The 12,193-nt window shown below is 34.2% G+C and overlaps 4 protein-coding genes across 4 annotated transcripts; 3 read left to right on the top strand and 1 right to left on the bottom strand.

Annotated features, from left to right (window-relative positions):
* Positions 1–109: 109 nt before the first annotated feature.
* On the top strand, positions 110–1,635 carry DFA_01270 (uncharacterized protein; the record flags this gene model as incomplete). The annotated part of the gene is made up of 4 exons (XM_004359181.1): positions 110–245; positions 324–689; positions 758–1,446; positions 1,540–1,635. The coding sequence occupies 4 exons, from the start codon at positions 110–112 to the stop codon at positions 1,633–1,635; spliced, it is 1,287 nt and encodes a 428-aa protein (XP_004359238.1).
* Positions 1,636–1,996: 361 nt separating this feature from the next.
* arpC (actin-like protein) lies at positions 1,997–3,596 on the top strand (the record flags this gene model as incomplete). The annotated part of the gene is made up of 3 exons (XM_004359182.1): positions 1,997–2,043; positions 2,319–2,607; positions 2,676–3,596. The coding sequence occupies 3 exons, from the start codon at positions 1,997–1,999 to the stop codon at positions 3,594–3,596; spliced, it is 1,257 nt and encodes a 418-aa protein (XP_004359239.1).
* Positions 3,597–4,038: 442 nt separating this feature from the next.
* Positions 4,039–6,484, top strand: DFA_01272 (PKC domain-containing protein; the record flags this gene model as incomplete). Its single annotated transcript, XM_004359183.1, has 6 exons — positions 4,039–4,195; positions 4,275–4,472; positions 4,543–4,684; positions 4,758–5,071; positions 5,139–5,892; positions 5,965–6,484. The coding sequence occupies 6 exons, from the start codon at positions 4,039–4,041 to the stop codon at positions 6,482–6,484; spliced, it is 2,085 nt and encodes a 694-aa protein (XP_004359240.1).
* A 90-nt stretch (positions 6,485–6,574) lies between these two features.
* On the bottom strand, positions 6,575–11,672 carry agl (glycogen debranching enzyme; the record flags this gene model as incomplete). The annotated part of the gene is made up of 6 exons (XM_004359184.1): positions 6,575–8,660; positions 8,719–8,901; positions 8,983–9,138; positions 9,208–10,752; positions 10,951–11,205; positions 11,290–11,672. 6 exons carry the CDS (start codon positions 11,670–11,672, stop codon positions 6,575–6,577), a joined length of 4,608 nt encoding a protein of 1,535 aa, XP_004359241.1.
* Positions 11,673–12,193: the final 521 nt, after the last annotated feature.

The raw sequence follows: 12,193 nt of genomic DNA on the forward strand, positions 1-12,193 counted from the left end.
TAAAAAACAAAAATTTTTAGTGATCTTCTTCAAATTTGGTTGTCTTTTTAAAACTGACCCAATGTGTCAAGTTTGATCGCCATCACATTATTATTAATTAAAAAGAGAGATGAAACATCAAGAAGATCAATTAGAGATTATAGTAAACAAAGTATTAGATAAAGCATCAAACTATTTATCTACATTTACTAGAAAGGATCTCATTGTTTGTGGTTTAATTACTGCTGTCTCTTTGGGTTTTGGTGGTATGTTGAAACATACGATCATTGATCAAATAATTCACTACTAAATCAAGATCTATCTATATCTTTCCTCATTTCTAGTCAATCATCTTGAACCATTAGCAATATCAAGACACTTTCTTGCAAATCAAGAATCAATCAATACGATCAAAGGATTGGAAAGATGGAGTCGTAGAAACACATTAGAGATTGATCCAGAGTCTAAACAAAAGATATCACTCTTGTTGCATGCTACACGTAACAATCAAGGATTGGCACGTCAACTTGCAACCACCGATATAGTTGAAGACCTCATTGCAATCATGTTAAACACACAAAAAACAATGGATAGAGCTATTCAATCTCAAGGTGGTCTCGACACTAAAGAAGTTGTTGTATTTTATATCAATATCATTACTGGTGTTGTTGGTTTTTGTACTGAAATGTTATCTTTTATTTTATTAGAATGTAAATATATATATATAAAATAATCTTTATTATTTTGTATTAATATCTTTTTGTCTATTTCTTTATAGTTAAAAATGTAGATGAAATACCAATGGATAAATTAATTACAGTTATAACCAATCCAAACATTTATCCATTAAATGCCAATTTGGCACAATCAATGACAGGTTTCATTGAAAAGAATGCAAAAGCTAGAATGATATTGGCAAGTTATCCACAAGTGCTTAGGGCATTTGAACAATTTAGAACAAACCATATCATTCAAATTGACTTGGCCATTCGATACTTGGCCAATTCAGCCATACAATTGGAAGACTTTGAAGAAATCTATGGTTCCGACCAAGAGCTAAAGAATTTTGTTTTGAAAAACAAGAGTATTTGGTGTCGAATCATACCACGTCCCATTCTATCAAACATCTATCAACAATTTGATATTGGAGGTATACTATTGGATGTTGCCATGTTTACAAGTGGTTACCAATTGAAATGGATTCGATCACCCGTTACATTGGCACTCTGTAACCAACACAGCTTTGCATTGCTGTCTGATAAAATTGCACATTCCATTGCATACCGATTTGCAAACTCTGGCTTTTTTGTCATTTTCCCAGCCCTCCTATTTTCTTCCTATTATCTATCACTTTATCTTTTAAATGGTCGGTCCATTAAACCTATCTGTTTCTTTACCCTTGCCAATTTTATTACTACTCAATATTATACATTTAAAACTCAATCAAAAGCTACTAAACATTTACAAGTATGATATAAAAAAAAAAAAAAAAAGAAAAAAGAAATAGAAGAAGATCTTTTATTTTACTTACACTATCTCTATCTCTTTATCTATCTTTAGTCACCAATGTTTAAAAGATTTATAGATTCTGTTGAAAAAAAGGGAGGTGAAACACAAACACCAACACCAACGTTGACAACAAACGAGATTAACTAAATTAATTTACTGTTATAACTATATAGTTTTTTGTTTGTTGATTAAACAAAAATAAATTAAAAAAAAAAAAAAAAAAGAAAACTTTTCTTTTCGCAATTTCGATCATTGAAAAAAATCTACACCGCACAGCCACTTGTGTGGCTTTTTTTTGTTATTGTAAAAAAAAAAATTTTGTTGATTTTTTTTTCAGCACTCTTGCTGATCATCACTTTGATTTTTTGAATGAGGCTCACTTTATTATCCTCATCTTTTGTTGTTTTATCTACATTTTTAATATTTATTAAATCACTATACCTCCTCCCTCTTCCTCCTTTTTTGTTGTAACATAGATCATTTCACCCCAATAAACAAATATTAAAAGATGAGTCTTTCTGGATTACCTGCTGTAGTTATCGATAATGGTACAGGGTAATTATCAATCAATCAATCAAACAGAGAGATATATAGAGAGAGAGTTAAAAGTAATAGTAATCACAGTAGTAGTAGTAGAGTAGTAGTTAGTAGTAGATATATAGACAGCACTATATATATATATAAGATAGATACATACAGATATGATAAAAAAGAGATATCATACCACTACGATATATGATTACTTTTACCTTGGTTTCTCTCTTTCTCTCTCTTTCCTCCTTATCATTTTATCTAATCATCTTTTACTTTTCTTTAATTTACATTTTTAGTTATACAAAGATGGGTTATGCTGGTAACGATGATCCAAGCTTTATTATCCCATCAACCATTGCCACTCATGAATCAAAGGGAAAGCAAACTGCTGCCTCTATGAAAAAGGGTGTTGAAGATTTGGACTTTTTCATTGGTGATGAAGCCAAGGCCAACGAAAAGACCTACGACATTAACAACCCAATTCGTCATGGTCAAATCCAAAACTGGACTCATATGGAACAATATTGGGAACACTGTATCTTTAAATATTTACGTTGTGAACCAGAAGATCATTATTTCCTTTTGGTATGATAGATATATATAATTTATATATATTTCCTATTTCTCTAATTTATTTATTTTCTACTCTTTAGACTGAACCACCTCTTAATGCACCAGAAAATCGTGAATTCACAGCTGAGATTATGTTTGAAACTTTCAATGTCCCAGGTTTATATATTGCAGTTCAAGCCGTATTGGCCCTTGCCGCTTCATGGACATCAAAGAATGTAACTGAAAGAACCTTGACTGGTACAGTCGTCGATTCTGGTGATGGTGTTACTCACATTATTCCAGTGTCTGAAGGTTACGTCATTGGTAGCTCAATCAAGCACATCCCAATCGCCGGTAGAGATATCACTGGTTTTGTTCAACAAATCATGAGAGAACGTGAACCAACCATCCCACCAGCCGAATCACTCGAGATTGCCAAGCGTGTCAAGGAGCAATACTCGTACGTATGCCCAGATCTCGTCAAAGAGTTCACCAAATACGATAGTGATCCAAGCAAGTGGTTCAAGACCATCAACACTCAAGATGCCGTCAGCAAGAGACCATACAGCTACGATGTTGGTTACGAACGTTTCCTCGGCCCAGAAATCTTCTTTAACCCAGAGATTATCTCGTCTGACTTTTTGACCCCACTCCCAAAGGTCGTCGACGACACTGTCCAATCGTGCCCAATCGATTGTCGTAGAGGTCTCTACAAGAACATCGTCTTGTCTGGTGGTTCCACCATGTTTAAGGACTTTGGCAAGCGTTTGCAACGTGACATTAAGCGTTCTGTCGACTACCGTATCAAGCGTTCCGAAGAACTCTCTGGCGGTAAGCTCAAGGCTGTCCCACTCGAAGTCAACGTCATCTCTCACAACATGCAACGTTATGCTGTCTGGTTTGGTGGTTCTATGCTTGCCTCGACCCCAGAATTCTACAATGTCTGTCACACCAAGGCCAAATACGACGAAATCGGTCCATCCATCTGTCGTTATAATCCAGTTTTCGGAACCATGGGTTAAAAATGGTCAATCTTCAAAAAGAAAAAGGAAACACTTGGAAAACAAGAGAACAAAAAAGTTTGTGCTTTGAAAAAAGTAGGAAAAAAAAAAACAAAAAACACCATGTTATCATTATATATAAAATATCATTATTTATTTCAAAACAACAAAAATAATAAAAAAAAGGTTCATAAATATTATATTTGTGAACTAATTTAATTGTATTCAAAAACAAAAAAAATAAGATATACTTTATTATTACCCAATCATTGGCTGTTGGTGGTTCTAAATTAAAAGATTTTTTTGAATTAATACATTTTGTTTTTTTTTTTAATCACATGATTAAAACAAGTAGTAGATCTAATCAATTGATTCGATAAAGTGTAAACTAGGAGATAGATAGAAAGATAGATAGATAGATTTATCACAAACAACAACAATACAATATAGATTTAGTAGAGGAATGATATCTATAAATAAATCACAACAACAATTCAATCTTGATCACAATCATCATTCATTTCAAACAAACATCATTGTAGATAAACCTTATAGTTGCAAGTTTTGTCATATCAATGATCCTTTAATTCATATTCCTTCATTAGTTTCAACTTGTACAAGTATGTAAGAGGATAATAAAAAGAGAGGAGATCAAGACGCTTGTTAAACTAAATACTTATTAATTTTTTCTAAATTTAGAATGCAATATAGTAGTTCATAATAAATGTATAACATTAAAAGAACATTTTCAAAATCAATGTAAAAATAATAATAATAATAATAATAATAGTAGTAACAATAGTAATAATAATACTAGTGGAGGTCAAAAAATAAGTAGATCAAATTCAATAACATGTTTATTTAAAAAGTTATTTTTCTCTAAACAATCACCAAAAAGTTTGTATATTACAACAACAAAATATTTTTATATATTTATTCATTCTCTTTTCTTTTTATTTATTTTTAGAACAATTTATAAAATTTGGATTAGATATTACATCAACATCATCGTTACCATTAACTTTGGATAATTTAATTCAATGGATAAAATTATTAAGATTTGATAATGATAGAAATATTAAAATATTAAAAAATTATGATATTTTTGAGTAAGCCAAAAAAACTATATAATAATACAATTCTATTCTCTCTCTTTTATATTAATATTTTCTTTTTATTTAGTAATATTAAAATTAATCAAGAAATATTTGATTATTTAATTGGTATTTTACAATCTGGATCGAAATATCATGATTGTTTATCAGATTTTGAAAATATTGCCAATATTCAAAATGAACAATTTATATCCCTAACATTACTCTATAGAATCATGTTTAATTGGGAGAATACAATCTATTTTAATGATTTGGATGTTGTCAATTTTCTATCAGATCTCTATAAAGAATATTTGGCAACTTTAAATTCATCATACGATCCAAATACTCATCAATTATCTTTAAAATTATTAACCATTTTATTATTATTATTTGAAAATCGTAAGTAGAATAGAAATATTTATTTATTTATTCTTTAATTTTAATTTTCTTTTTATTTTCTTTTTAGAAACCTATTTAGTATTATCATTTAATTCAAGTTTAATTGAAACATTTATAAACCTAAGTAATCATAAAAATTTATTAAAAGAATCATGGACAGAACAAGAAGAAAATGTATTGGGAAGAGTGATTGTACTTCTTGGTCAATATTATCATCAAGAACCATTCCATAGCGCAATTGAAAAACATCCAGAATGGATCGATCTAATTATAAACTATTCAACCAAGAACCAAATTTGTCTTGTACACAAAGAGTTGCAGCCATCAGATATTCAACTTGGACCATTCATTTACGAATCACCACTTTGTGTCGTTTACAAGGGTAGTTGTACAGGACAAGAGGATACTGTTGCCATTAAACAATTGTCGGTAGAGAGCCTTGGTTTTGAATGGCCACTCTTTTTCAAGGAAACTACCATCATTTGTCTCAGTCAACATCCACTTGTCATTAAATGTCTTGGTGCTCATACTCTCCAAACAGAAAAACCATTTATTGTCACAGAATTGTGTAGTCGTGGAAATATAATCCAAGCACTCAATAGTTTTGGATCGGAACCACCCTTTGAATTGGTAGTCAATATGGCTGTAGAAGCCTCTCGCGCAATGAATTACCTACATTCCAAAGGTATAACACATCGTGATGTTAAACCTGCAAATTTCCTAGTCAAAGATTGTTATAGTGTAAAATTAATAGATTTTGGTACTTCAAAAGTTTTAGATCAAAATTTAAAAATGACGGTAATTGGTACTCCTGTTTATATGTAAGAAAAAACAAAAAAAAAACAAAAAAAAGATATATTTATTTATTTATTTAAATTATTTATTTTTATTAGGGCAGAAGAAGTAGTAAAAGGTCAATCATATGAAAATTCAGCAGATATTTATTCATTTGGTATAATGTTGTGGGAAATGTTTACAAGAAAGATACCATTTGAAGGAATGAATGAATTTGAACGTATCAATTTTGTTTTAAAGGGAGGTAGACCAACAATACCAGACACTGTTCCAATCAAATTGGCCAATTTAATTAGACAATGTTGGGATTCTAATCCAAGCGCTAGACCAACATTTAAACAAATTATAGATTGTTTGGTTTCAATTGTAGATCCAGTCACAAAGAGATCCATTGTAAACATTCATCAAAGAATGAATACTGCAACACTTTCAAATGTATTTAAATACCTAGACACTGAATCACTTTTAAATTGTAGCAGAGTATCTAGACAATGGAAAAGATCAGTCTATGAAAGTATTTGTTCCAATTTCAAAGAGTATGAAAATATTTATTGGTCTCCAAAAAGGAAATCACTTTGTCCAATTGAACAAAATTTAAAATCAAATAAAAAGTATTAGTAGTAGAAGATATATATTTATAATATTTATATTTATATTTATTTATTTATTTATTTATATTTAATTTAATTTTGTTTTTACCTTTTTTGATTAATGATGAATTTGTTGTTTTTGTTGAAATAAAACGTTAAGAGAAGCCAATAAAGTAGCAATAGACCAAGCTTGAGCATCACAACCATCACGACAGTGGGCACCATCACGGTTGGTCAACTCTGGAAGAGAAAAGTAAGATGATTGAAGAATATAGGATTTGTGACGTTGGAGGAATGATTCAACCAAATGGGTCATGGATATGAGGGATGAAGATGGGGATATAATTAGAGGAGATGGGATGGGGGATGGAGATAGTGATTGGTTGGGAGTGGATGGGTAGAGATGGTTAAACTTTACAAGAGACTCGAGGAAGAAACCATAGAGCCATAGCCATTCTGGTCCGTTGTGATAGTTGAATCCCTTGGCAGTTGGACGATAGTCATTATCCAACGAGTTGTTATAGTTGGCGTGATAGTCTGTATCGTTTGGATCAAGTGTACGTACTCCAAGTGGTCCGATAAGCGATTGCTTTGTAATGTCTAGTGTACGCAATACATAGTCTCTGGTAAAGAGCTCTGGTGCAAATGCCATAGCAACCAATTGATTTGGACGGAATTGATAGTCGGAATAAGAGTTCTTTGAGCCAACAGTATCCTTGTAGATATAACGGCGACGTACAAATGACGAGTTGATATTATACTTTTTATCGTCAGATGACGATGGGATATAGTATTGCTTTTCAAAGTTGGCCTTGATAGTATCTGCCCATTGAGAATAGGTCCACTCGATCTTTTCGTCGGCTCCCAACTTGACACTGGCATACTTGAATTGGCCCGTCTTGTTGATGGCTGCGAGCCACTTGGCAGTGACATAGACCATGGCGGTGATTTCAATAGGTGCACCGTCTCTTGGGGTGGCGGGGTCACCATAGTTTCTTGCTTTGGTCGACTCTCCCATCTTGTCCATCCATGTTCCACAGTTGTACAGGTTTCCACCATAGAGGAATCCAGTGGCTGGATTAATGTCAATATCTACATTGAATCCCTCGTCCTTCATACGATCGTCAATCTCACGACCAGCATGTGGTTCTCTAAAGTGAATACCACGGGCATGTGATTGCATAATCTCGTGTAAAATGTCGTGTACTGTAGAGTAGGGGGAGGACTGGTCGTTGGGGAAGATACGGAACACGCGATAGTTGAGCATGTCGTTGGCACGTACCTCACCGCCCATCTCACAATAGTCTTGGACACTCTTGATCCACCACCAGACACTGTCTCTAGAGTTGTAACGTGGACGTGTACCACTGTCTAGTAGATTGGGAATGAGACCGAATCGCAAGCTCGAAGCAAATCCAATGATCAGTTGCTTGGCCTCGTCTAGTCGACCGGTTGTCAACATGAGCCCACGTAAAGAGATGAATGTATCTCTTCCCCATGCACGCATATAGCCAGCGCAAAAGTGTGGTAATCCTGCAGCCATTGATGCATTTCCATCAGGTCCAAATGGATCAGTTACCTCTGGATGGTGAGCAATCAATGGTGTGACTGTACCATAAAACTCGAGTGACGACAATGCCAAAGCACGAACAAACCATGAACTTTCACGACTATTGACAAATGGTGACATCAGAGTGATTGCCTTGTCCACAGCGGCACGATAGGCAATAGTAACGACTTGATGAAAGTATTTGGGGATAAAGTGTCTTGGTAAACGTTTGACAAGTACGAAACAATCAGCCAACCATTTGGCAATACCTTGGAGATTGTTACGACCACTCACCAAAAGACGTTGAACGATATAATCCATTGCCCAATCACCTTCTCTAATATTATTGCATAGAGGGTGACCAAGATCATTCCATTCAGATACTTGGTTTAGAATAGTGGCAAATCCTTGCAAACCACAATAGGGAAGGAATCCAAAGTTGGCTACATTGTATCCACCACCTCCAACTGCCTTTTCCTCATCATGATGTCTGAAAATAAGAATATTCAAATCAATCAATGATACCTTTTCAAGAGTTTGTTCCAATTTCTTTCTTTCCTCCAAAACTCCATTCAATTGATTAATTGCTTGATTACATTCTTTTGGTATTTCTCCTCTAAATAATAATATTGATCCTGGTGGGAATTCTTTTAATCTAAAAATAAAAAATAAATAAACAGAAGAATATTGTATTGTTGACTTCCTTTACATACTTTAGATGAAGATTATGATGTAAATTATATTCAGATTCAACATAACAATATTTTTCATAAACTCTATCGCCATATCTAGTATCAACATCTAAATGAACTCCAGTCAAATAATTTTGATCTCTATTCCAATGATCTTGATATGAATTTGTTATATTTGCTCCACAAATAAATTCTGTTAATTTACTATAAAATAAAATAAAAAGAAAGATAAATTAATTTAAAAGTAATAGAATATATTAATATTAATAATTCTTTTCTACTTACCAAGGAATTTGAATTACATCTGGTAATTTAATATCTTCTGGTTTTTGTTCTGAAAAACATGTATGAGCAAGTAAAAATATTGATTTGTTTAATGATGGAGAAAATCTTTGTACCAATATTACATTATGTTCTTGATGAATATGAACTTCTGTATATCTAAATTGAAAATAAAAAATAGTTAATATACACTTTCTTTTTTTTGTTTTTTGTTTTTTTTGTACTTACTTATTATTTGATAATTCAAGATGTAAATTATTTAATAAAGATTTTAAAGGTTGAATACCATTATTAATATCATTTTGAACTTGGTAGATACGTTTTTCATTGACCAAATCAATTGTATGAGGATAGATTTCATCATAACCACGAGTACTACCAATAGCAGATACGGTCATTGCTACAATGGCAGCATTTGGTAGGGTATCCTTGATGGTACGCTTTTGAGCAGGTGTTTGATTGTCATGGGTACAATCCATAAAGAGAGCTGGTGGAAGGGTTGGTTTGAGTGACTTTACACCAATTTGATTGTTGGTAAAGTTGATGGCATTGTTATCGTTGCTCGATGGTGGAATACTCTCAAATGAACAGATTGGACGACCACCATAACGATGACAAACTCTTCCCAACTCACTACTGTCATGTGCAACCATTGCTTCTCTAATGAGTGAGTTGATACCAAGACGTTTGACAAATACAGAGTCGGCGTCTTCAGAGCCTGTAAAGAGCTCGCATGTCACATAGATGGATGGACGAACTGCACGGGCAATGTCTAAAAGATATTGGGCAACGTGGATTGGAGTAGAGTGACAATTGTCAATACGAATGGCGTGGAAAATAGATGCCATGCGTTCAGTGTATTGACGCATGTGATCCCAGAGCCAAGGGTTGTCGGCTGGAGCACTACCATAACGCATCTTGACACAGTCACCCCAAATGATAACATCACGTCTCAAATAGGCTTTACTATCCTTGCTGGCAAAATCAATGGCTGGGTTGTAATTGAAAATCCATCCATTGTTGGCAAGATGTAGCTTGCGTTGGCTGCCATCGGCTTGACGGTGATCGACCTTTGTAAAGTACGAGTCGATGAGTGGGTGGCGTGTCGACACCTCGCCAAGCTTGGGTCCGTGGGGAGCAATACGCTCGTATTTGATACGTTCAGTGATGTTTTGTACAATGGCTGCTAGATCGGTATCATACTCGCGGTAGAGCGTGAGGTTGACGAGACGCAAATAGTCTTCATACTTTTGCTTCTTTTCAATGAGTGTGAGAGGTTTAAACGAGGCAGTGTTGTTGAGCAACTGGAAGGTGTGGTTGAGGTCAATGTGCATCGAGTAACGGTCGTAGGTGGGGTCGCGCACCATACCCTTTTTAAAGATATTGTCCACCAAGTAGGCCGACTCGTTCATGTTCTTTGGCGACATGGGTAGATACGGTGAGGCGGGTGGTTGGTTGGGATCGACGGGTGGCACCGATGCGGGGTATGCCGACGAGAAGATATCCAACTCCTTTTCAATATCGAGGACGTAGAACTCCCACAACTTGAGTGGTGCAATCACATGATCCTTGATCTTGGCGACGAGCAACTCCAACTCTTCTGCACTCTCGACATGCATGCCGACATTCTTTTCACTAAACTCCATAAAGGCGTCGTCGAGTGTGATGGCAGCTTTGAGGTGTGGCGAGTTGTCAATGTTGTAGCCAGCCTCTGGGTGGTCCTTGAGCCAATGGCTGTTGTTGGCAGTATGGTTCCACACGAGGTCGATCATACTGAGTATGTTGTACTTGGTTTCACTGAGCTTGATAATGTCGGTCAGTGCCTTGGAGCGGTCCGCGTCCGACGATGCATTGGGACTGATCGACTTGGCAATATTGAGTTGGTCGTAGAGACTGTAGCACGATCCCGACTGACCCAACTCTTGGACCGGTGTGTAATGGATCATATTGTATCCCAACGACGATGCATACTTGATATGCGACTCCCATTGGTCAATAGCACCCATACACTTGGTCAACACGGTCTGCATCACAATACCATCACCACTCACCTCTTTGGCGTTGATCAAAAGCGTAGTGTTGATTTGGAATGTACCAATAGTACCCTTCTTGACAGTCTTACCCATTCTATCAGTCCATTCAACATAATAATCAAAACATCCATATCTTTCAATCTTCTTTTCAAATATTAAATCATTATTACCATAATATTCATGTTTAATATTTCTAAAAAAAAAAGAAACAAAAAATAGATAGATAGATATATAAATATATTAGATATATTATATATATTATATTTATATTACATACCCAGTTTGGAATGGAGCAAATTGATCACGTTTAAAGGTGTCAGTTGGGTTATTGGGATAGTTGGAATAGATGATAGGGTTAGAGGCAGCTACTTCGAGACCACTTGGGATGATGATACGTAACACACCCAATTCATCCAACACCATTCCTTTGGCAGAAAAGGGTGGTTCAGAACCATTTCCAGTCAATGTTATAGAATAAATCTGCTGATTAGCAGACAATGACTGTTGCTGTTGCTGAGATTCATTATTATTGTTGATATTTAAACTCTTCATACTATTATTGACATTATTATTGTTATTGCTATTACTATTATTATTATTACTTTTAGTATTACTACTACTACTATTATTATTCTTGTTTAAGAGATCAGGTTCAATCATGATTGATTAAATGAATGTACTGATCTTTGTTGAATTTAATTTTCCTTGCGAAATTTAATTTATATTTTTTTTTTTTTTTAATCAAAAGTTGTCCTTGCGATGTTCACAAAAAACAAAGAAATAGAGAACAAGCAGCTGATGATAATTATTATGTGCGGGTGGTTAGACCTTCTTCCTCTTTGCTCTTCAATTAATTACAAAATTATAATTTATTATTAAAAATAAAAGATACAATAATAATAATAATATGAAATATAGTTGTGTAGAAGGAGAGAATAATGCAATGTGGAGAAGGAGGAGTAGGAGGTAGGAGTAGTGGATATTACACAAAAAATAAATAAATAAATATTTAATTGGGATAATTGTGTTTGAAGTGTGTGAAGAGAATGAAAATATGATTGATTGGTTTAATGTGCTTGGGGAGTAAAACCAATCAATCTCTGAGGTCAAATTCAATTTCATTCATCTTTGCTTCCTTTTTTGGGGGTTTGGCAAATTATAATGATATTAAAAAACCTAAA

The sequence above is a fragment of the Cavenderia fasciculata genome (genome assembly GCF_000203815.1).
Source record: "Cavenderia fasciculata unplaced genomic scaffold Scf_Dfasci-F-a-25c12.r2-5, whole genome shotgun sequence".
In the NCBI taxonomy this organism is placed as follows: Eukaryota; Evosea; class Eumycetozoa; order Acytosteliales; family Cavenderiaceae; genus Cavenderia; species Cavenderia fasciculata.